This window comes from Tachypleus tridentatus, chromosome 13 (assembly GCF_004210375.1).
Source record: "Tachypleus tridentatus isolate NWPU-2018 chromosome 13, ASM421037v1, whole genome shotgun sequence".
NCBI classification, from domain to species: domain Eukaryota; kingdom Metazoa; phylum Arthropoda; class Merostomata; order Xiphosura; family Limulidae; genus Tachypleus; species Tachypleus tridentatus.
The window spans coordinates 98,697,747-98,724,450 of NC_134837.1; the positions used below are offsets into that span (position 1 = coordinate 98,697,747).

Sequence of the window (26,704 nt, forward strand, 5' to 3'; positions counted from 1 at the left end):
TGTGTTTTTCTTTTAGCAAAGCCACAAAGGCTATCTGCTCAGCCCACCGAGGGGAATCGAACCCCTGATTTTAGCGTTGTAAATCCGGAATCATACTGCTGTACTAGCAGGGGGCTATTTAATAGTTTTAGTTTGGCTTAGGCGCATAAACCAACAACTCCCGGGCTGTTACTTTATGTTATGAAACGCAAAACGTTTTGTATTCTCATACTTTAAGTAGCGGTTTCAAGTAGCGTTTTGTAGTTGAGAGTGTGAATAACATTTTTAAGCCTAATCGTTTGGTGTATGCAGTGGTTGAATTGTGCTAAATAAGTAGTCCTGTTTTGTTTTCGAGGATTGTAATCTAAATTAAGGTATTGTAGGCTAGGTTTAAGGATTTTTTTTTAAAAGAAAAAGTATTCTAACTTTGTTTCGTAATTTTAGTTAGGAATATCAATTGTTAATTTGTAAAAAAAGTAAAATTGTCTGATTGAATTTATAAAGTACACCACAGTACAGTGCTATTAATTAGTAGTTAAATAGTAGTTGTATTGCAGAAATTGTGTTAATATTTTAAAACGGTTACATTGTAAATTGTAATTAACTTCGGTACTGGAGTCGTAGCTTGCATGATACTTGTACTGTTAATGGCCTAAATTAAGTATTGCAATCTCTCAGTCTGATCGTGAAGATGAAAGTTTCTTAATGATATTATTGATAGACAGTTTTGTTATTTTTGTTGTTGTTAATGCTTATTTTAAAATTTATGGACCAATGGAAACTAAAAATTAAAAGCTTTAACAAAAACTTTGAAATTAGCATCTTTCGAGGATATAAACTCAATTTTAACTTTTTTTTTGTAATCGTTAACATGCCTTCATACACTGTAAATCTTACATCCTAGCTTCCAGTTTAAATTCTTAAACGTATGTTACTTACCTTTGATTTTCTTTCTTATTTCTCTTGTGAGCTAAATAGGTTCAGTCTTGTCATTCTTTTCCATATTTTAGAAATATGCATGTTGAATTAAAATCATTTAAAAATATATTTTAAATGTGAACCACATAACCTTTTTTTCTTATTTTGTTCAATTTACTACTGATGAATTTTATTTCATGACCTCAATATAAACTTTATGAAAACTAAAAACTAAAAGTTCATTTTTATCTCAATATATTTTCCCAAATGTTCTGTCTCTTGGGAGGATGGTAAATATAATTTTATTGATAATATAATCAATGGAAAACAGTCTTGCAGAAGTGAAGCAAAGTGAAGCAACATTACTTGGTGAACTAAGAAACACTTATGTAGTTGTTGTCTTCTGTTTTCATAAATGATCTCCCAGAAATAGAATTCTCAAACTTATACACACAATAGATTTGGAAATATAAAAACATAATTTAAAGTTGTATGTTTTTGTTTTTTTTATTAGATGGCACTGTCAAGAAGAGATCTTGAAGAATTAAAACCATGGATTGACAAAACTGTACAAAAGTTCCTTGGATTTAGTGAACCAACACTGGTAACAGCAGCAATAAATTGTCTCTCAAGTGGATATGACAAAAGAAAAACTACAGGTAAATCTTCTAAAACTGTCACTAAGTGTTAAGTACTTCCTGAATATTATTAAACTGTTGCAACAATTATACATGTTTAAATAATATTTTTGCAGCTTACATTAGTTATTAGGAAATTTCACTTAATAATCCTTAAATTATGTAAGAGTCTTAAGAATTATCCTGAAATATATATTAGTCCTTCATGGACCCTTGAGTTTCTCCTTTTTACAATATAAATACAAATTGCATGAACTCTAGAACAAATGTGCTAAACAGTGTCAACAATGAAATTTCCAAAATTGTGTGGTGAGACACTTTCTTAAAAAAAAAAAAAACATTAAATATACTGTGTTCAGTAAAAGTTTTTTTTTTTTTCCCCATTATTGATGAGGAGGTACCATTTTATATAACCAGTCTGTTTTGACTCGATTTATTTTATTTAATGAATTACATCTGATACTTTATTTGATTAATTGTAGTAATTACCATTTCTGCTTATAAATCATAAAAATCCTGCATGTTTTGACAGAAAATGATCAGTGACTGAGGATCTGAACTTTCAAAATGACATTAGGTCAAGATAGGTAACAGTATTTCTGTTGACAGTATTCTTGGTCTGTATTTGTTAAGTTATGTAATACATTTACTTTTGTTTTCATTAATAACAAGCTATACTTATTTACGTGATTTGTTTGAGTATGGCATATTCAGCAAAATTGTTCTTCACTAAACGAGGGTTGAGTTCTTGGAAAATATTTTTGCATCACATACTGTACTTGCTAAGCCTAATTAAGCTTACTTGATGTCTTGACACAGTAAAGATTTCTGTATCTTTCAATTAAACAAGTATAATTTAATAACAGAATATCTATAAAAACCTAGGTCATTGGTTTATGTCTAAGTTTTGTATACATTTTTCATTATATTTTGTTGTTCCTTGCAGTAATTATTGTGCCATGTTCACATGAAGCAATACATTACTTCTCACACAATGTTTTCACTTCACCCTAACATGCTATCTAATGGTATTTAAACTTTGCTTATAACTCTTTACAGTGTTGAGCTTCACTGATTGTTGTGTAGTGTAATATAGTAAAAGGAATAAAAACATAGAAACATAACATTTAATTGCAAAAGGCCTGATGATCCATTTTAAAAGAACATTTATGTTCAACCCTGATCATTTAGATATTTGTCAAGCTTAAAGCTGAGTGATTAATGGAATTTTTAATTAGTAAATGGTCATGTTCATTAAAATCAAATATTCAACTAAGAGATACATGAGACTAACATTATTTTGTTTTAGTTTGTTTGGATTTTGTAGACATTTTTGAACATTTCATTTTTTAAATCTCAAACTGTTGTACATGAAACTGCATTATACATGTAATGTCAAGTTAAACATATGATTAATACTGTCTATTGGTTTCTTACAAATTTTCAGAGGAGTACTTTGCTAAAACTACTGAGTGTTTTTATTAATGAAAATAAACATTATGTTATTGATTATATATCAGTGACTTGTGTTATTACTATTAGATACAGGTTAGCATAAGTTACTTTAATTACTTCTTATTTTTGGGGATTTAGTTTACAATTTTATACAAAACTCTGTATAGGTGATCAAGCACATGAGTATATAAGTGTATCATCACAACTTTGGGTGTGTGTATGTGTATTTCTTTAGCAGAGCCACATCAGGCTATCTGCTCTGTCCACTGAGGGGAATTGAACTCCTGATTTTAGTGTTATAAATCCATAAACTTACAGCTGTCTCAGCAGAGGACTGTACTTTGAGGCAGCAAACTTAACTGCATGTGTCACTTCACTTGTCAGAGGTGGAAGAAAATATTATCATTGGTACACAGTTTGTCGTTATTTTGTACACAACAATATTTTAATGCAAAATAAGTATTATTTTGAATTGGTAAAATGCTAATTTGACACATCTCCATATTTATTATATTTTTATTTATCATTTTACATTATGTGTAATACATGAAGAAAATAAATAACTTCATTTTTTTTTATTTATATTCATCTGCAAAGAGTTTTGCTGTAAGAAAACAAACTTATTATTACTTGCTGTGGTGCATATTGGCGTATAAGACATTTTAATATTAGAAATAATGATCTTACAACATTAAATTTGCTTTTATTTGAATGTATACTCAACATTTTGCTTTACAGTTTCTTCAAACAATAACTGATAGTACAAATCTTCAAAAAAAAAAAATCTATCCCAAGTTACAAAAGATGAAACCATAAGGTAATGATAATTATAAACTCCGTCCTTTATCTCTATTAATCTGAGGTCGCAATTGTTTCATGAGAAGAACTTTTTAAGCATTCTGTTAGTGTACTTGATGGCTTTGGTAAGGATTTGTACAAATAATAGTAGTTTCATGTTAGTTGTTATTTGTCCATGGTTAGTTTAAAAAATTATCTGCAACTGCACTTTATAAATGCTGTTATATAAAAAGAGAGCCAGTATGTTTTATCCTTGTGTGTAGGGTTCTTCAGGTTTCCACAATGTATGTACAATGGCAAGTGTTACGTAGAAGCTGGTAAAACAACGGAGATATGATACAAGTTTTTAGTTTGTAAACATGTTTTTTGTAAGACAGTTGGCTTTATTACATTGTAAGGTAGTGTACTGAGATTTTCAAAGTTGATTTTTGAGGATTAGACCTTGAAGTTCAGATTTCCTGGTTATAGCTTTTATTTTCTTTTAGATATTTTCATTAGTTAGATACCATAAAAATAATCATTTTTCTTATCTTTAGAATATTCTTTTCTTGTTTGCAGGTGTATTTTCATAATGAGTTATGATGCCAATTTTTGTGTATCATTCTCCTTGAAAATTTGTTTTAAAGAAGTGGATATTTGTTACTCAAAAAAAGTGATTTTAGTTCAGCACAAATAGTTTTGTTTTTTACTACAGTCGTAATAATTTCTTTTTAATTCTCATGTGATTATACTTTTCTTGGAAGCTCTGGAATAATGGGAGTTGAAGTTAAGGAAAAGAGGTTTTATAATTAGTTTGTGAAACAAGGTAGATTGTATATTTTTGTCATTGTTGATCCTTAAAGTAAAACCAAGAAAATCTGTATTCCTCTTGTCAAATGAAAGATGTAGGGTGAAATGAATGTTGGAGTCTGTGGAGTTTAGAAAATCAAAAAATTTGATTAACAGAGTAAAACCATGGTTCCACAGTCTAAACATGTCACTGACATATCTGAGCCAGAGATCAGAGCCAGTGTTGGTATTTTGATGTTACGCATGAAGTGCTGCTGTTTAAGAAATGTCCATAAATACACTGCTGGCCAAAATCTTAAGGCCAATGAACGTAAAGAAAAAATATGCATTTTGCATTTTTAGACTCAACCATTTATTTGAATAGAGCTTCAAAAGATGAAAATAAGAAAAGGAAAAATAAAAATAAACTTTTTTAGCATTTAATAGGGAAAATATGAACACTATGAAATTAGCCTAAATACTAGCTAAATCAAAAGTTTAATATTTATATATATAATTTAAAACAAATTTTGTTTCATATCTTTCATGTGCAACATTTTAAAAGGTTTAGCAACCTACAAGCAGCAACTCAGTACAAAGGTTGTAGCTAGAAGAGACAATTGTCTGCCTTTTTTATTTATTTTTCTATATTTTAAGAAAAATAAGTTTAATAACTTATTTGTAAATAGTAATAATCAGAAAATATGTATATTAATGTGAGTATATATTACAAAATACTAGTCCACTAAAGCCCAGCCAAGAGAAGGTCACTTAGTAAAGTCAGTTTTATATTATTGGATATGGTAGCACAAGTGCACTTGTCTTTCAAACTTCTGTACTGTTAGTTAGGCATGGCTGAAAAATGAATATAATAAAAATAAATATATATAAATGTATAATGTTATGAGATCTAAGCTGTTTAGTATAAACATTTTTGTGTTTGTGCTATAATTTGTAATGATTCTAGAACAAACAAGGCATAATTTTTTATGATGATTATAAAATTGATCAAATCTTCCAAACCCAGATTTGACTCTAAAATTTGAAAATTTTTGTATGTGTAAAAGTGTTTTAAACTGAAAATTACTTTGCATGTTGGATAGGCAACATGCAAAAAGAAAAGTATGAAAAAACCATTACAAACCTTAAAACCTGGCTCATTCATTACAGGCTTGGTATAATATACACAAGTTCATATTCACATTTGCATACATTAAGTGTTTGGGGATTTTTGCATGTTTTTAAAATAAATATAATGGAAATGTATCAAGCAAACATCTCACCTTAGTCTATCTTGAGTTGCAACAAATTGATTTTTACACCATGGTCTAAAGTTCTTAATATTGTAGTAATATTTTCTGAACACAAACTTGTTAATACTTTTAAAATTTGTTTATATTAACTGTAACTGTATATTTTAAAAGTCTCATAGATATTTAATCTATCCTATCTTGTTAAAATTCTTTACAGAGATGTGATTTTTAAATATTAGGGTAATAAAAAATAAGTTGGCTTGTTAAAGTAATAGTTAATGAAACAGTGATGATATACTTCTGATAAAGTACTTCCCATCTTCAACCCTTGCAAATCATCATGCATCATCTCTCGCAACAGGCTATTGAACCTGCTTCCCAAGGTTTTGGGAGTTTTACTCTTGCTTGTTTATAGTACCCAAAGTAACAGGAAACTGAAAACCAGTAATTGATCTGTCCCATCTCAGTTGATATGTTCACTCCTTTCTTCACCATGGAGTTTTACCTTACTCTTTGGTGGACTTTTTTTCTGGGTCTTAGAATGACGAAGATTGACATCTCCAATGCTCGTTTGCATATTTCCATATTGGAGCATTCTTATCTCTATCTTTGGTTTGTTCATCAAGGGGTGGTGTATCAATTTTGTGCCCTACCCTTCTGGCTGGCTGTGGTGCCATACATCTTCTTTTGGGTAGTACAAACCTTCACATCACATCTTTGTGCCCTGGGGTTGTGCTTTCACTTTTCTATAGATGACTGGCTTCCTATCACTCATTCCAAATGGGAGTCAGTCTGTCATACTTGACAGCTCCTTCTTGAAGCTGCTTGGATGAGCTGGTTGATTAAATTGGAGAAGTCTTTCCTTTATTCTACCTAGTACGTTGTTCATCTGGGTGTTTTCTCTTAACACTCATCTCAGTTATATCTAATTTTATCCTCTCCAGCTCTGTGCTGTGGAAATGGCTTTTCAGAACTCCCTGCCTGATACTCTTTTTCTGCTTGTAAGGTTTTATTGCTTTTGGGAATGTAATCTTCTATCATTTCTTTCATACCCCTCAGCTGGGATTGTATGCAATCCCTTCAGTGGGTCCTCATCAAATGGAACCTTGCTTGGTATCCCTTGGATGCTACTTTCACCCTTCCTCCCTACATTGTGGATGATCTCTGATTGCAGTTAGACAAGGCTTGTACATTGGCAGGTGTCCTGCTTCCTCCTCTGCAGTGATATTTACACCTGTTTACAGATGTAACCCTTCAGAGCTGGAGTTTGTGGGTTGATTGCCTGGAGGCTTTGTGTCATTGGTTTGTGGGAGAACATTTTTGTATCAACATCCTTGAACTTCTTGCTCTTTGTTGGACTTTTGTTCAGTTTCTTCCAATCTCCAGTAATCATCTGGTCATGATAATTCACCAGTGAAGGGTAGGGCTTATATCAATCACCAAGAGATCTGTGTGTTTTCTACATTGGATCTTCTCCTCTGAGCCTATTTTAGAACATACAAGAAACAAACCACTGGTATATAAATTATTAACTGGCTGCATGGTTCATTTTTGGATAGCATTTGTTTGTGTATGCAATCTTACATTATTTTTTTCTTTTCAATATTATCTGTTCATTGTTATGGCAACAAAGGCATGTAAATGATCAAAACACATTTGCAATATTTGGGGTAAATTTGTTGTAAAAAATACAAAGACAAAACATTACAAAATGTGTCCAAAAAGCATGTTATGTGTATCTTGTAAATGTATGAGAATCTTGCTTCTTAATGAGATAAAATAGAAAACAAAAAGTTGATTACTTTGTGTAGACTTAAAAGCCCTTTGTATGTTCTTGGATCAACAATCCAGTTATACAAAGTTCCCATGTTTTTGTGTAAGTAGGACACCAGAGCATGGAAGCAGCACTGGATAAATAAGCAGTGGCCACAGAGATTCAGCCTGATACCACGATTGAAAAACAACAAATGTGAAAGATTTGACACAGAGTCCTATTGCCTTCACTTTAAATAAAACTGGATTTGATGAAGCAGTGTGTGAAGGTGATAGATAAAGATTGGAACTGTCTCAAGCATCTATGTTGGTAATTCCCAGCTCTTTCAAAAGTAAAAGTTAAAGAAGGGATTTTTGTTGGGCCTCTGATAAGGAAATTGACTTTGGATAAACAATTCAAAAGAACAATGAGGAAAGTTTAAAAAGGAGCACTGAATGCCTTTAAAGATGTTGTAGAAAAAATGTTAGGAAACAACAAGAACTCAAATTTCAAAAAATATTGTCAATAACGTGCTTGATAAATTCACAGTTAGCTTGTAGTATGAGCTTGAAAGCTCATTTCTCACATTCACGTGTTGACCATTTCTCTGAAATTTTTTGAGCAGTCAGCAAAGAACAAGAGGAAAGGTTTCATTAAGACATTGGGGAAATGGAGAAGAAGTATCTGAGAAGGTGGAACATTAGCATGATGACTGATTTCTGCTGATTGTTGAAATGAGATGCTCCAGAACAAATACATAAAAGAAAGACCACAATATCTTGTTTAGAGACTAAAAGACATAGATTTCACACACACAAAATTAAGACCAGTGAGGATGCGTATTAGTTTGACATCGATGCTATTCCCTTTTCTTCAGTTTGTTTTTATTTTTGTTCACAATAATAAAAACAATGTTCATTGTGGTTAACAAAATAATTTGTTTTTTCTTCACTATTTGTAAAAATTATATACATGATAGAAAAAATAGGATATTATTTTTGAAATATGTATGGCTGAATTATGGTAAATTAGTTATTAAAACCAAAACAACTTGTGTTATTTTATCTGAAACTATTTATAATTGTTTAATCAAGTTAATTGGTCAGCTTTACTTTACTATATAATATAAATTTAAGTTATTACTAATATTTAATAAAGGTTGTGTCCCATGGGTATGTGACTAAGAAAATGCTGTAATAAGATTTGTTGTTATTATTATATATTATTTTTTAACATATTCATAGTTTTAACTGAGAATATAAAACATTTATATCACTTAGACAAGCTTTCCTCACTATTGGATGAGTCGAAAGCTGGGAAACTTGCTGAAAAGCTTTTTGAAACTCTGGATGATTTGAAGGTGAAAACCAAGAGCAGAAAAAGACACAAGGTAAAATAAATAAATACTGATACCACAGTTAATTTTTAGTGATAAATGTTTTAGTTACAGAAACAGAATTCCTTCTAATCATATCTTTATGGCCTTTTTAGAATCACTTGTATAGTTTTAAAATTGAGATGAGTAACATAGTTTTGTAAACTAGTGCTTTTTGTTTGACACAGATTGAAAAACAATATGGTTGATAAATTACTTTGAAAATTAATTGAGCATTATGGCAAATAATTTAATTTTCACAAACAAAAGGCTAATTCAGTACTATCAAATGATTATTACACTCCTTGAAAGATTTTTTATTACCTGTTGAAAAGGTAGTTAATGTTGTTGTTGTTTTTTTAAATTAGGATATAAAGGCCTTTGACAAAAGCATTCATATTTAGTACTTGTGATCTATGAAACCAAAGAATCTTTTGGAAACAAACTGAATATTTCCACCAGATGGCTTTGTGTGGGTCTCCACAAGAATTATTAGTGCATTACTATAGATAATTCACTAATTGGTTAATTAAAATTGTAAAGATACAGTTTCAATTTCTATTCAGTTCTGTTGTTGTGGAGACGAACAGTTCATCATCTGTAATGGATGTTTTTAAGCATCCAACATTGATTTAATATGTAGTGCATGTATCCAAACTATTTCAAAAACAGTGTAGAATTGTAGTGATATTTCACTAAATTTTAACTTATTTTCAAATTCCAATTGCAATATGATTTTACATTTACAAAACTTTATTGTTCATATTATTTCTAGAGATATTAGTATCAGTATTGTTATTTACTTTAATTCTTGCTTTAACATCAAATCTTCTGTGGTTAAATTTACAGCCTCTCAAATTGATAAAATGTTTAAGAACTTTTTATGTGAGATTACAACATTGGTCTGTTATGTACCAGTGCTTGGTATTTGTTAGTTTGATACTCAACTATAAAAAAGTTAAAAAATGAAGGACAATGAAAGATTTCTACTGTTTTAAGTTAATGCTAAGGTTATAAAATTTATGGAATGTAAAAAATAAAACCATTATATAAATATTCCTTCCATTTTGCACTGAATACTTCCCCTGTTTTATTTCTTATTCTTGGTTATTAATGGTACTTTTTTTACTTTAACTGTTTGACACATTTTACTACTATCGTGAATGGTTGCATCCAGTTCTTGTATTCTCTTGTGTACATCTTAACTTCTTTTGTTTATGTGAGTTTACACCCTGTGTAGTGTGTTTTCTGGGCAATTAACAGAGAAAAGAAGTGCTTGAACTTTTTATCAGTGAAGTTTTACATGGTGTAGATTTCTTTGTCATACAATCACACCTAACATACACAATTATAATCAAGTGAAATAAAAGATCTTGGAAAAGTGTTACTATGGAAAAGACTGAAATATGCTGTAATATATGAAAATATATACAATCTTAAGGCTATTTTGTCCACCTGAAATGTAAACCTGAAACATTGATTAATTTGATGCCATCACAAAAGCTTGAGAGTTCTATGATGAACAGTCTTTTTTTAAGTGTTGAAAATATATTTTTTTCTTTGTTGATAAGTTTCGGAAAATTTATTCATGAGAGAAAATGTACATAAATGAGATGCTAATCCAAAATAGATAGCCCATAAAGTTTTTAAATTTTGTCTGTCTAGATACAGTTATTTACATTATTTTCTCATAAAGTTACTGTATTTCAAATGAACTTGAATAAAACCTAGGAATTCCACATGCACAAAGAATAATGTTTGATGTACCACTATTTATAGTAGTCAAGTATTTATTTCAAAATAAAGAAGTTTGTTTTATTCAGTCATGTTAAGAGTTAAATTGCTAACTTCATAAATTGATATACTCAAATTTTCAGGTTTTTGTTAGAAATTTATATATTTCTAAAAAATAAATGTAATTGAATGGAAATCATGAACTCAACAAAATTACACACATTATACAGTAAAATGTTTCATCAGGTTTTGAGACATTGACTTTTTACATTTTTAAAACTCTTTATGTATAAATTTGAATATTAATTGCTCATTTGCAAGCCAACCTAATTGTAAGCATTACAATATGTACTTTTAATTGTTATTTAGGATGAAATTGAGTCTGCTGATCCAAAAAAGGTCAAAATTAAAGAAGAAGAAACTCCAATTCCTGCACCTGGCCAGCCAAGCCCAGGACAGCTAACAGCAATTCAGGTAAACCTATTAAGATATATTACTTAATGATTTGTATGTGCATATCAAGAAGAATATTTGGTTTTAAAAATTTGTTTATTATTGTATGAATTTAAATTTAACACCATCTATATCATAACTTAAATGTTTTTGACTTTTAATTCTATTAATATTAACAAGTAAAATATTTCAAATTGTATTTAAAAATAGCAACAAATATAATATTTTGTTGCAAAGTTTAAGAATAAAAAATATTTTATGCAAGTTTTAAGTTTCATTTTAATTATGGAAAAAAATGTACTCAACATTTTTTATTTATTTAGTGCAGGTTTATAAGCCCATTTTTAACTTTTTCTATCTCTCTGGAACTGAATTGTTTATTGAATTTCACAGAAAGTGAATTAATTCTGTGTTGATACACAGACACACTTTTCTTGATGGCTTGGTAGTTTAATGTACTTTTAAGTTTTTCACTGATGACAATATCTAATGTCCTCTTAGAAATATCAACATTTATAGGGAAACAGTTTGTAATGTTTGAAATCTGTAAACATTCCTGGTGAGATATTTGTAGTTTCCAATTAGTAAGTGTTTGTCATAGTTATAGCTTCTAAGACTTATAGTATGCTGACTATAGCAGACCAACAATATTCTTAAACTGTGTCTTGGCATGTTGATTTATGATCTTTAGGCAAAGTTCTAGAAATTTCAGTAGGCAATGTGAAACATATTGTTGATTCTTATACTCAAGAATCTTCTACAAATTTAGAGAATAGGTGGGACTTTTGCAATACACAAAAGCATGTTACAAACATTTCTAAATATATACTAAACTGAAATAAACATTGATATTAATATAAATATACATTAGTGAATTCATCACCTGTTACACTAATTTACAATCACACTGCTGTTACATGTTAGATAATACCCTGTACATTTTACTGTAATGTATATATTGCTATTAAACCTGTTTCATATCTAGAAAAATAGCTCAAGAATGAGCTTGAAAGCTTGCATTAAATTAATATGATATGAAGTTATCAAGAAAGTTCAAATGTGTTAAGATATATTTTGTCATTTATTAAAAATAAATATTAATACTTTAGATACTTTGTACTGAAGAAGCTAAACGTAGGATTAACAGTTTTATGGAGGTTAATATATGTGTACTTGTAATACAGTTTCATTATTTAACTTCTACAAAAGTTAATCTATTGAAACAAAACTTGTTGAAGGTGGAAAAAGTTTTAAAAAAACTTCTTAAAATGCAAGTTAAAAACACTAAATAATAGCAGTTTTAACATAATGAGAGCAGTTTTGATGGACTTATCTAACTTCTACAAAAGTTAATCTATTGAAACAAAACTTGTTGAAGGTGAAAAAAGTTTAAAAAAAACTTCTTAAAATGCAAGTTAAAAACAGTAAATAATAGCAGTTTTAACATAATGAGAGCAGTTTTAATGGACTTAACTGAAATTAGCTTTATATTATATATCTGTTATGCTGCTATGGTTCTGTCTCTCTGGGTGAGATACTAACCACTCACAATGAAAGATACCAATAAGGACTGTCTTCTGGTACAGTGTATTTGTGTACAGTAGAGAGGGAGTAATCCTGGGATGTTTGTATTGTTTATGCCAAGTTTATTCCAAGTTTTCTTAATTATTTCCAATACTGTACACTAATTTTACTTATTTTATTGCTTTGTCTAATGTGGTAGTAATTTTTACAAATGTTCACTACTGTCAGCAAATAATTTGTCCTTATTGAGCTTTTATGTTTTGTCATTGCTGAGTAGATTTGATGAAGTATGGCTAGACCAACAGCTGAGAATATATACTATTTTTGCAGTTAAATTTTTTTGTGTGCGAGTGTGAGAAATATGGTTGATGCTAAAGTGAATAAAGTTTGTATGTTATTGGTTAAAACTATTCCAAAGAAAAGCTATCCCAAAACAGGTTTAATTCCAGTATGACTAAGACAGTACAAACCTAATCTTATAATTCCTTTCAGTTATAAGGCATGCAAATGTCACATAAGAATAATGACTGTTTCAGATCAAAGAGATGATGGCTAATGCACAGAGAATGATTGAAGAGAGAAAGAAAGCACTCAGTGTAAGTAGCATTAAACATACATATCTAAGTAAATTAGTCATACTTGTCATAAGACATCAGTATTGGGCCTATTACATTTTTAACACTATATTCTGTGTTCATTCCCTTTTGACTTATTGAAGAAGAGTATATACTATTTCAACCACTTTTTGTCCACAGTGGATTGTAGTTTTGTTTACTATAGTAAACCTGATACTAATATTTTATAATAAGCATAATTCAATATAACCATACTTTACCAGCTTAGAACAGACATTCACTTCGTAACTATGTATCTAAATTGATAATTAGATATTGCCAGGTAGTATAATTTAAAGAAAAGTATAATTTAAGTTACTTGTCTTTAAGAATTTTGTTTTTGTCAAATGTCAAAACTTGTCTTTGTACTTCACACTGACCTTTTATTGTATATATATAATGTACTGTCATTATAATCATGTTTATATGTTGCATAATATATGTGGGCCAAAGGTTAATATTTAAACTGAAACTAACTGAGTAATTGCATTGATAGTGTGAAAATAACCACATTTGGTATTAGTTTTATAATTCAGTGTTTGAAGTATTTCTTCTGGCAGAACTCTTAAAAACTTTGTGGTGATGATGTGGTTCTAAAAGAAAGAATAATACCTCAAATATGCTTATGCACCATTGTCATGGAGTGTAATTACAATGTTAAATTGAAATGAAATATTCCAGTCTTGGAGTCATTTAACGAGAGAAGTGTCATGAATCATAAAAATTCTACAATATACAAGTTTTTTTTTCTTTTTCTGTTCACTTTTACCTCTTTGTAAGTAACAAAGACTGAAATATACAAAATAATAAATAAAATAGTCTAGCAATAATTTGGATTGTGTTATAAATAATAATGATTTGGCTGAAAACAAAATGTCTAAATCTATTTGGCCATTGCTAGAACTGGTCAGAAGCCTTTTTTTCAATAAGTATAATTAATGGTAAAACTTAAAATTGTTGAAGCTAAAATCCACTAACTAAATACAGGTCATACCAAAATGGTTGTTCTTCAAATATTTAATGATATTAGCTGTGTCTCAATCACTAATATGTCTGCTATATCCCAACTGGTCTGATGAGTTCTAGTATTGGGTGGAAGACCTTGTTAACATTGGATATAGTAGGTATAGTGTGGTTGATATATTATTACATTCTTCTTTACTTTTGTTCATAAGTTGTTATTATTATTATTCCAATGAAATTTTGTATGTTTCAAAAAACAACCTGGTATTTTCATAGCACCTGAAATTACAAGATGCTATTGCCAAAGTAAATGCTCAAGTGTCACCCATACCTGGAACTGAGCAGTCAGAACTGATACCACCTGAAGCTTTAAAAATACCTTTGGTGGCTCTCAAGCAACACGTACCAAGTTTTGAGCCAGATAACAAGACAAAAATAGCAGATCTGACAGCTAGAATTCAAAATCGACTTGCCAACCAACCAAATCTGCTTAATTTAGCAATTGGGGATAGGTAATATTTTTCATTTCTTTGAAGATTAGGGCTAGTATCAAAGTTAAATACATGGTACATTATTCATTTTTGTATCTTTTTATGGTAATTTTATCAGTGTTTTAAATGAATATAATACAATTAGTCAGAACTGTGTTTTACATTCTGACTGAGTAATTGTGTATTATTGCCAGTTTTTAGATATCCATACATCTCATAATTTTATTTGTAGTTGGAACTCCATTTAATGTTACTTTCTTTGTTTGTTTTATATATTTACTAAAATTAATATAGAGATGAAATATTTCTCTTCTTTTAAATAACTGTTTACCCTTTCAGTACATGTTTTATATTTATATTCAGAATCTAATTAAATAACTTTATTATAAATGTAGTCAATAAACCTTCATTAACAGATAGCATTAACAATTTTTTCACCTGTCTGGAGTTATAAAATCAGTTAAATTATAGATATTTCTCAACTTATCTGTTTTAGTGAGTGATGTATTACTAGTGCTCTAAAATACGTTTGAAAGGTACACAAATTTTTCTTTTTTTTCAACAATAGAGAAAACTATGTATATTTAAATAAGTATTTGAGAGCATAATTTCACACTGCACAGTACACTAGTGTACTAAAATCTGCTAATCTGTTCCAACTATGGTGTTTTACTTTTCAGAGATAAACAACTGCATACATCTTATAAACCAGTCAATAAAATCATAATATGAAAGTGAAATAGATGTGGAAAGATAAATTTTAGAAATTCTGAATAAAAGAAAATTGAAGCTTGCCTAAAAGGTTACATTCAAAGAAGAAGAAGGAAATGTATTTATTTTATTACATACTTTTCAAAATGTTATTTTACTGTACGGTGATCATTCAGCCACTGTTAGAGTAGATAAAATGTAAAGTTTTACCTATAGAACTGTTTATAACTGACCATTTGGATTGTGTTATGAATAATAATGGTTTGGCTGAAAACAAAATGTCTAAATCTATTTGACCATTGCTAGAACTGGTCAGAAGCCTTTTTTTCAATAAGTATAATTTTATTATTATTAAAAGAACTCATTGAGAAGGTTCTAGATAGTATGCAAATTAAATATGACACTTAGATGTAAAGATGTATTTTTATTCTTAACATAAGTTATCTTGTGCTCAGATTGACTCATTTATTGTTTTGAAAATTTACAGACAAATCTTTAGTACAAATGCTTTTAAAAAATTTTAAATTTTTTTTTAATATTCATCAGACTTGTAATGTTTACTTAAAGCTTGCCAAATTTCATAAAGATAAACTTAGTTAATCCGTTATGCCACAAGGTATAGCTTCACAGTTTATTCAAGGTCAATCTGATTGCTGATCTATACATATAGGATTAGTTCTACATACTGGTTTGGTCATTTTGAATGACTGTGTATCCATCATGTAGTCATAAAGCTATACATACTATAAATTTGAATATATTAATTTGACAAGCATTTATTAAACATAAAGTCTGTTGTACACAACAGTTCAGGTTATTTTAATAAAATACTTTTACTAAATATTTTGCTGTGAATTTACAAAGTTTTTACTGAATCAATCCTAATGAAAGGTAATTTTCATGCATAAAAATACTTCTCATCTTAAAGATTTCATATTTTATTTGCATAACTTCTATAGCCTCCTGAATAAATATTAAAAGTTTTTTGGTAAAAACTTTATATTTTATCTTCCTGTAGTAAAATCATCTGCAATGAAAACTGAAAAGTATAAAGTAAAATCAGAATTACTTTTTTCTATAATGACTGCTGGTTGCACCAGACAATTACAATTATACAGGATGTTCGGAAAGTCACTGTGCACTTATATATTTATTAACAGACATGTTTCAATATAGAATACAGGAGGTAAATATGAATGACAATTATAAACAATGTTGAAAGTGACCCCTGTTGGCATCAATACAGGCCTGGATCCTTATTTTGTTTCTAAACACTGCTATCAGTTGCTGGCTTGAAATAGACTGAATAAAATATGATTACAAAACTACACAGTGACTTTCTGAACACTGTATATCCTAAACAGCTTTGGGATCCTAACAGTTTAACATCTACTTTCAATTAATTTTGTTGTTCTTTTACTTTATGAACCATAACTAACTGATCTAACAAAGCAGTAAATCACCTGAAGATAGCTTAGGGTAAAGAAAATTTCGAGTTACATCAGGAAACACAGCTCTGTTTTGTTTTTTCACTATGCTGGTTGTTCAAAAAGAATTTGTGTAACTTTCAAGTGTGTGTTTTAGAACAAAAAAGCATATCAGGAACAAGAATTTACTGTTTTAAAATTAATTTATCTGGCTTTCTAAATAACTTATGAATAGGTTAAAAATTTCCATTACTATTCAAAGCAATAATTAGTCTAAACACATTATGCTCTTCTTATGAACTATTGGCTTTAAATACTGAAAAAAACAGGCAATTGTCTGATTTGTATAGTTTACAATACACTCTTTTTTTTTTTTATTGGTTATAAATATGTCTAGTAGCAATGCCAGAAAAAATTATAGACATTTCTTAACAGATGAGATATGGGAGGAATACAGTAATGTAGGTTGGACAAATAAATTATCTCAGTGAAACAAGAAGATAATAGATTGAAATTTTATAATCTGCCTTGTAAATATCCATAGTATGTGTTTCTAATTGGCTAAACAATCTTAATTTCTTATAAGTGAAGTGAAACTTATAAATGAGATGTCACAGCACTGCCCCATTATGTAACTCAGTGAGGTGTAGTCTGATAATTTATTTAAATATGTCCTCTTTTTATTGAGAAATTAAAACTTAGATAGTATAAAAATTTAACTTATCAGCTATGTTTTGATGTAATGATAATAAAGTAATTTAATTAGATTTCTAATGTAATTCTGTAAAGAGATAGTGGCATGTTCACTTTGATTCATCTATATCCAGAAAGTAATAAATTAGATTTTAAAAATAAAATTGGCTTGGATTCTAGTGAATATATTACTCTATGCATTGTATTCTAACATGACAATTTCAGGCATTGAGTAAAATTTTACTGATTAAATTATCATAAAATATGGATATATAATAGTTTTTTTTTTAAGTTAAATAGCCTATTATGTTTAGATACTGTTTGTACTCTGTCTAATTTTATCTATAAATCCAAACTGACAATGAAAGATAATAGTTTGTGATTTTAAAATCCTTAATGAAATGTTATATTCAATTACTTAAAAGATAAAGCCATGCATATTCTTGATAAAAACTAAGCAATTTTGTTTTTATGTATAATTGATTTTGTTATAGGCCTACACCTCTTATTTTGAATGATGAAGGGAGAACAGTTGATATTACGGGAAAGGAAGTACAGCTAGTTCATCGCATGCCAACTCTAAAGGTTAGTTGTCAGTAGTTGTTTGTGAACTTTACACTGGATTATAAATTCTGTGAAAATGGTTCTGTACTTGCAGATTTTTCTCATTGCCAGCTCAGTTTCAGTTACTGTTAACTTCTAAAAACTAAAAAACCTTTTGTAAACTTCAGAAACTTGCTTAGAAACTTGTAATTAGTTGCTGAAAACACAAATTAACCCTTAAACAGCAGCTATAATCAATTGATGCTGCTACCTAGAACATTCCCACTGTTTAAGAATTAAAACAAGTACTTGTATTATATGGATATCTTATTTGCTACTTGATGTAGAGTTTGATAAATTCCATGTTAGGCTAACATCAGAGCTCAGAAAAGAGAACAGTTCAAGTTAAGTCAAGAAAAGGTCACTGAAGATATTACTGAACAGAATTTTTTTGACCCAAGAGTAAGGTATGTGTGTAAATTACATATGCATGTGTATGTAACTGAATTAATGTTCATTATTTTTATTTACAAATTTCCTTTTGGATCAGTTATAATTAATAATATGTATTACTCAACTTATTTCATAATTTCTGAAATCTTTTCAGTTAAAGCCTTAGAACCACAAAGATAACACTTGCTAAAAACTTAAATAATTTTAATAAATCATTATAAATTAAGTATTTTACTTTTTAATAGCAGAAATTGAATGTGGGTCGTGTGTTTACATTAGAATATAACCTATAACAAGCAGTAAATGCCTAGGTGCTATTGTATGCATGCTGGAGACCACACCTATAGATCTGTCTACTCATTGAATGGTAGTGGCATTTTTGCAAAGGGCATGTATTACATTGCATATTAAGCCTAGTATACATTTTATATTCTGTGACAGAGTTGTTTGGTATGTGAAAAAAAAAAACACATGACTTAGGTTATGAGGCCAGTAGGTAAAATTGAAGATGTTAGCTAATCAACACTAAACATATATCACTTTTTTGTTGAAATTTAGAATATATTAAATTTTAAATCATATATACAACAGAGCAGACATGATGTTTATATAAGCATTTTCAGCTGGTGGTGGTTTAGCAGTAAGTTTGAGGGCTTATAACACCAGAAAGTCAAATTTTGATACAGGTGATGGACAGAGTACATTGTGAAGTGTTGTGCTTAAACCCCTTCATATAAGAATGTTGCATTTCACCAAATACACCTTTAACTGCAGTAAACAGAGAAATCTTTCATTTGTATATGAGTCACATAGATTGTGTGATGAATTTTTGTTGTTTTTATTAAAATAAGTATAAATAATAATTTGTTTTAAAGTTGACCTTTCATCCTTTTTTGAATGAAAAATTGAGTATCATGCATTATTTAAACAGTTTCATCTTGATCATAATTATTATATTTTCTCGAATTTTAATTCTGTAATTCTGGATCTGATTGAGGTCATGCAGCCTGAGGTGTTACTTTGTTTAATTTAACCAGTCAAAGAATTTATTTGACTTAGCAGTAAATCTGAAGGCTTGTCATGCTACAAACTGGATTTCAATACCATTGGTGGGCAAAGCACAGGTATCTCATTGTGTGGTTTTGTAGTTACAAACAGATACTCAAATCTTGGGATAGTTGTACTGTATTCTATTTGATATGTGTGGAGGATACCATGTGGCTGTCACATGAAGCATATATATCTCAACATTTCAGTACTTCTTTTTCTGACCAGTCTGTTGCAGAGAGAATGTACATTTTACATGCGGTTTTTGTCTCATTGTAAGAATTAATCCCAACTTCTAAGAAAAGTGGATATTTTTTTAATTTGAAAAGCCTTGTTATTTTAATTTTATTTCATTTTCATCTTCTCAACCTGGAAGACAGAGTATAAATGTATGTAAAATAAATGGTGCATAACGTGTTGATCTCTTTCTTTCTCTCTCTCTCTTTTTTGTCATTTGCACTTGTTCTCACATTAACATTCCATCCAGCTAAGTCTTCAAACCTCTTATACAGGGTTAATTTATCTGTGTGCCAATATTCCTGTAAACGAAGAATGTCACACATGTACGTTCTCCAAAAAGGAAATAGTTCCTGCTGTAATGAAACAAGCTGATACTAATTATATCACAATTTTAAAATTTGTTTTCAGTTTGTAAGATTTAAATATTTATATAAGGTTTATTACATGTTTCTGATCATTTATACTTTAAATTTGTGTCTGAAAACAGTTATTCACATTTGAACTGGTTTTCCAAAATTTACAAATAGAATGCAGTGAATAAATGGACTAGTGTCACATCATAGCTAAAGGTTTTGAAATGACAGTATATATTTTTTTTCTCTCTCTCTGTTTTGTGTGTGGATATGTGTTCATGAAAATGATAAATTGTAGAAGTTTGAAGGTAAATGACTTTTTGTAATGTTTAAATTGATTTTTCAGAGTGTTAAATTTAAGTTAGCTGTAATTACACTGTTGTGTTTCTTGTGCTTTCCTAGCATTAAAAGTTCTCATCGACCTAAACGGGGATTTAAGTTTCATGAAAAAGGCAAATTTGAACATCTTGCTCAAAGATTAAGAACTAAGGTGAGTGAGAAAGATTTGTATTCTACATATATGTATATTTATTTTTTAAACTAGAAATAAAAGCATCTGTTATAAAGTATAATAAACAACTAATAAACATTTATGGTTTTGTTTAAATTCAAAATCTAAAATCTTCTGTAAGCTACTTGAGATGTACTTGCTGCACCAGCTACCCTTAATTTTGAAGTAAGAGACTAAAAGAAAAGCAACAGATCAGCATCATTTTCTGAAAATTTCTGAGATAGTAGAATAAACCATCACATTATAGTGACTCCACAGCTAAAATGGCAAGCAACTATCTTGTAACTGTGCAAATTGCAAGTTGAAATCCCTAACCACTAGGCCATACCAGGCCATATTGTTATTATGTTATAAGTATATGTTTGTTTTAATGTGTGAAATAAAATTATGTAATTGTTTTTGTAATCTACATTTAGTTTTAGAAAATTGTTTTAATCCTCACATTGTAAGTTAAAAACCATGTCATTCCTTTTGTCTGTTTACATTCAAAGTTTTATTGAATGACGGCTTCAGGAATTTATGTAAATAGATTTGATATCATATTGTAGATTCTAATTCAAATTTTAGTATTAATCATTAATAATTTCTTGACTTAAAATTGAATTAAATATTGAAATTTGTGAGTCACATGGTATGTTGAATGCAACACTGATTCAAATAAGATATTTGTGGTATTCAGATACAAAGTCTATACTTTTGTACAAATTAGAAACTCAGATTACTGTTATTGACAAGCTGGAGTGTAAAATATGAACATTCCATCTTTCCTATTTGCTGAGATATCACTATGCTCAGTAAATCAAACATAGTGACCTTCTTTGCCTCTTTCCATTTTTGTAAACACTTTTATTCTTTGATTTACATCTTGTTTTGAAATGTAAATTATAGTGTGATTAAATCCTAACAATGCAGTGTAGAATATCCTGCTTATGGAATAAAATTCAGCATCAACATTATTCATGCCTGTTTTCTGGTAATTTCAAAATGTTGAGCTTTCTCTGCTTGGGTGGAGCTTTTAAAATGGGAGATAGTGTTAATGCTTAGACAGACACCATGGTTTACAATATATGTAAGATGCTTGTTTTTTCCTGTGATTTTTATTTTCTTCTGCAAATTATTTTAACACTTTCTTATTATTGTTATACAAAACAAGAAGTAATTTGTTTAACTTTGAAGTATTGAATGAACAGAGGCAGATTTTATAGAATAATAGGATCTTACAGCATCAACCTTTAAAAGTTTTTTCTTAAACGTTTCAATGCCACAAGTTGTGTTAGATGACCCTGGATAAGTGCATGATAAGAAGAAAAATTTTGTACAATTAAAATTGAGTTTTGTACATCCTTATTTATCTGTGTACACATGTGATACATCATGAAACTGTAAAGGTTGCAAGTTACAATCAGTTCCATTTAAATATATTAGGAGATTTTTCTACAAACATTTTAGTATTGGGAATTTTAGAGCACATTTTTAGTGTTTAATTAACTTACATAATACCATTACTAATGCTAAGTAAAATTTAAGAAACCATTTGTGTAATCATGAGCTTGTGACAGGGTAAACTTAAAATACATTAAAGAGAGCTGCACTTGTGGTATTAGTATATTAGTTTAAATAATTTGAAAGTAAAAAAAAACTTCTGAATATTTTATATTGTATTGCAACTAAATTGAGATGTTATGTAGTGAAATAATAAATAACACAAAAATGTGTTGAAATTAAATCTTTTGTAATTTTACTCAAAAAGTAATTTAAATATTGTTGAAAGTATTCAAAGAAGTTTGAAATTTTATTTTTGTTGTGGCTAATATATATATATATTTGAATTTTATTACTTAACTTTGAAATGGGTTTAATAACTGAAGTCAGACATAGACAGATCCGTTCTTAAACATGGCTATTTCAAAACAAAAACTTAAAGCTTGTCTTCTTAATTTCTAAATTTTACAGTGTTCATTTAATAGGATACCACTTACTGTTCCTTTATCTGTTGGTGGAGCTAATGCAATTTTTTTTCAAATCATTCAGTCACAGTTGGAAAAACTTCAAACAGAAATAGCCCATGCAGCCAAGAAAACTGGTATTTCTTCAGCAACAAAGTTGGCGTTAATTACTCCAAAGAAAGAAATTGTAAGTACTTTTTTCTTTTGTGAGACTATGGTGGTAGCTTTTGATTCTTTTTTGTTTTAAAATCTCAATTTATTGTAAAATCTTATTAAATTATACATTATAATTGGCATAAAATACTTTTTTTTTCTTTTGTCTACAGATGATTAAGCCCTTGGTTCTTTATACTATTTTCAAAAGTCCATGAAATTTTATTTTGATTATTCATAACCAAAAATGTGTACTTTTTTTTTAAAAACAAAATCTTGCTCATAGCAGGACATTTCCTACTTTTACTTTTTGTATTTTACAGCGGGGTTATGTCATCATTCCATCAGGGACAGTTGCTAAGGCTTTTAGCAGGTACTATCATTTACAGCTGTTCCTGAATTAGGTTCTTAAACTAAATGTGACAGTTTTAATTAAATAGTTGCATTTATACTTTTCTAAGTAATTTTAATCGTATATCTATTATGTGGAGTCTTGAAAAAATATACAGTAGAATTCAAGGGTTTTTTTTTTGTGTGTGTTTTATTTAACAATATTTGTTAATTTACACAACAGCTCTTATTATCTTTGTAAGTTATATATGAAATATTAGCCTCTCCATATGAAATTAACAGAAATCATTTCACACCATAGGGAAGACTTTAAAGGAAAAAAGTCATTTTTATGCCAGTATTAAAAAGATTGCTTTAGTGACATGGCATTTTTTAAAACATACTTACTATTACCTGGTACTATTGCTATTCTCATTATTTGCCCATCTAAGCCTTGAGAATGTTTGCTCCAGTATTTTATACCTCGCTTAAATGCCTTAGGAAATTCTAATTTGCAAATTTCTCCACCAACTTTGATGTGCCCTTTCAGATGAAGTACAATGTTGGTTTAGTTTATTATTCATGGAAGGTGGTCCACTATCATAATTTTGAACATGAAGTGATTCCATCCTAGATCCTTGGTTGAGCACAGTTTCCACATGCTCTCGGAATACTCTTTATCCACTTTGTTGGGGAGTGAAGATGAATGTTCATAATTTCAGACCTGATGAATTCTGTTCCTTTGTTTGAGTACGGCATGTATGATACTATCGTTCTAAGCATGTGATGTTACCTTTTGGACTTCTTCTTCAAGTGGAGGAGGAGGTTTGTCCACTTAGGTGTTGCTTATTTTATTCTTATGATACCAGTGGTGTGAAATGCATCACTCTAATGCCTACAGATTGAGATCCAATCAGAGTGTATATACCTATAATATTGTGTTCCAATAACCTTAACCACCAACATGGGATATAGGTACCATGACCCCTTAATTTCAAACCCGAATTGTGAAACTTTGAATATCTAATTGGGGCTGGCCTATACTGATTATTACTCATATTTTATTCCAGTTTTGATATAGGAACTAAATTCCATGTGAATAGCATACCTGTTTTGGATAATGTGCTTTTCCCCGACTTTTGTACCATTTTTCCTTTTGGTACACTTCTATTCGATATAGAGACTTTCTATATGGATTGTGCCTGCACCAACCCCTCCACAAGTTATAGTCTCAGCAGATGGTGAGTATGTTTTGGAAGTTAACATTTTCCTAAAGTGAGAGTACTGTCAATAATACTTACCTTTGTTGGCACTCTCCTGCCCCACTAAAACCCAGCTTATGTCTCAAATAAGTGATTACATTATCAAAATGAGGTAATTGTGTATAGTAGGTAGATAGAAAGCACATTGAAGTTGATGGAGAAATTTGCAAATTAGAATTTGCCTAAGGCATTAAAGTGGGGGTATAAAACACTGGAGCAAGTGTTATCAATGCTTATATGGGCAAAGAGTGAAAACCCTAGAAATAGCTATAGTGTCAGTAGAAGTAAGAATTATTGGAAACATGTTTCCAATTTATGACAGTGTGAACTCTTGTACACTTATTATTAAAAGAAATTTGCTCTTAGTTACTCCAAAAATTTCACTCATGATTCTTTATTAGTTTCCTTTGCATGTATCTTCTGTTCCATGAAAACACTTGTATACAGTGTAAATAGTCGGGAAGCATTAGTGTGTAGACTCTTAAAGGAAGAGTTTTCATGTTTTTGTTCAATAATGTAAATTACTTTTATTCATAAGAATGTACCAACAAGCACTTGATATTTAATAGAAAAAAAATCTTGCATTTAGGTAAAAAATAAAAAAATCACATTTTTTTCTAAGACATTGCTACTATATATATACATGACTCCTATATTATAACAAGTTATCCATTCTTGTATTGTAGCATACTGTACTGTCCCACTTTTTTTATGAACAAACTGGTCTTGCTAATGAATTTCATCAGTTTTAAAATTACCTGTGTACAGATTTGTCCTCCATTACTAGTAAAATGTTCTTTCCTACCATATTTACTTATCAGTAATTAACTCTTGTGCCAGCCAATGTTTATAATAATTTTTTGAATTTATTATTGGAAAACAAACTTTTTTCTTGCATATTTTATCACTCAACAACCATTATTGCTGGTGATTATTTCTTAACAATTCACTAATAATAGCAGTGACAAATTGATTATGTTAACATAATGTGCATTCATATACAAATATTTCAGTAATAATTCTCACTTGTTTAATTTTGACACATTTCTAGGATGGACTTTTCTAAACATTACAGTTTTGACCTAAGGAGGTCAGACCCTTTTGGTTGATGTATTTGACCATGCCCAAGGGTGTCATAGATTAATTTATTATAATCCTGCTTGAAAACAAATTTGAATTTGAGGGTTGGATGGTAGAGATCCTGATGAGTAATAAAACTGAATCAGGTACATGTGTACCTCATGATTGTTTTTTTTTATTAGCTTCATTTTTGTCTGCCAGCAATACCAGTCACACAGATTAATTTACTCTAATCATGCCTTAAAGAATTTCAAGTGCTGTGGCTATTGAGGATTCTCTTTTGTTTTATTGCTGCAGCCCTTCAGTCTTAACAATTGCTGATAAAACCCAGCTTGGAAAATGGCTGTAGGGAATGTGTTATTACAGCTTACATCAGTGTAGAATAAATAAAGTAGTTTGAGAAGTAATGTGTGATTTTTCAAGCCACTAACTAACTGTAGCACCTTTAGGAATAAACAGGTGAATCTAATGGGAGATGTGGAAGACATTCTTTGTTTTTTTCAATATGTTTTTGTATCTGTTTGAAAACTTCAAAAATTTTATTATTTGACAATACATCTTTATTTAGTGAATAATATTGTTAATTTTATTTTCAAACAATGCACACAAAATAACTTATTTTTTATTGAGAAGCAATTGTTTATTCCATACATACATACATACATATTACAAACAATATTGCTAACAAAATTCCAAGTACCTTTACTGACAAAAGCAGTGATAAAACCATCTTGAAAGGTGTGGTCCTAGGCTGCTGACAAATCTTTGCCATGTTTTTATTTTGTGGATGGAAGTTGTGACCACTTCATATGGCAAAATATAGTATTAAAAGATACATTTTAATGCATTTGATCAAATTGAAACTGGAGATCTAAAATGAAACTCTCTAGTTAACAATATAAAAATTTAAATTGTAAAATAAAAGGAAATATTTTTAATGTTTTTCAAAGCTGTGTATCATATTGTTTTGATATCACTTCACTCCTGAAAGATAAGCTAAAGTTAATATCCAATAAATTTTAAACAATCCTTCAAGACAAAATATTCTCTTTCAAATAATAAACAGTTTCTGTTCCATAATTAGTCAGTAACTTTGAATACAAATCTCTGTATCTCATTCAGGATATGTAATCTAACTTGCTGTTATATTTGGATGGGATAATGTTCTACTATCCATAACATGTTGGCTCCCAGATGACCCACCAGTGAGCTGTGCTCTATTTTCTTTTAAAAGGGTCA

General features: G+C 29.4%; 1 protein-coding gene across 1 annotated transcript in view; it reads left to right on the plus strand.

The window, feature by feature from the left end:
* The first annotated feature begins 261 nt into the window (after positions 1–261).
* The window catches only part of Prp3 (pre-mRNA processing factor 3), a 60,330-nt gene continuing 33,887 nt past the window's right edge, over positions 262–26,704 (plus strand). Inside the window, exons 1-10 of the mRNA XM_076482882.1 lie at positions 262–353; positions 1,412–1,556; positions 8,843–8,952; positions 11,041–11,145; positions 13,185–13,244; positions 14,502–14,737; positions 18,042–18,132; positions 18,460–18,557; positions 20,586–20,673; positions 22,726–22,827. Coding sequence (XP_076338997.1) covers positions 1,412–1,556; positions 8,843–8,952; positions 11,041–11,145; positions 13,185–13,244; positions 14,502–14,737; positions 18,042–18,132; positions 18,460–18,557; positions 20,586–20,673; positions 22,726–22,827 — 1,035 coding nt within the window. The 5' untranslated portion in view covers positions 262–353. The remainder of the gene's footprint in view (positions 354–1,411; positions 1,557–8,842; positions 8,953–11,040; positions 11,146–13,184; positions 13,245–14,501; positions 14,738–18,041; positions 18,133–18,459; positions 18,558–20,585; positions 20,674–22,725; positions 22,828–26,704) is intronic.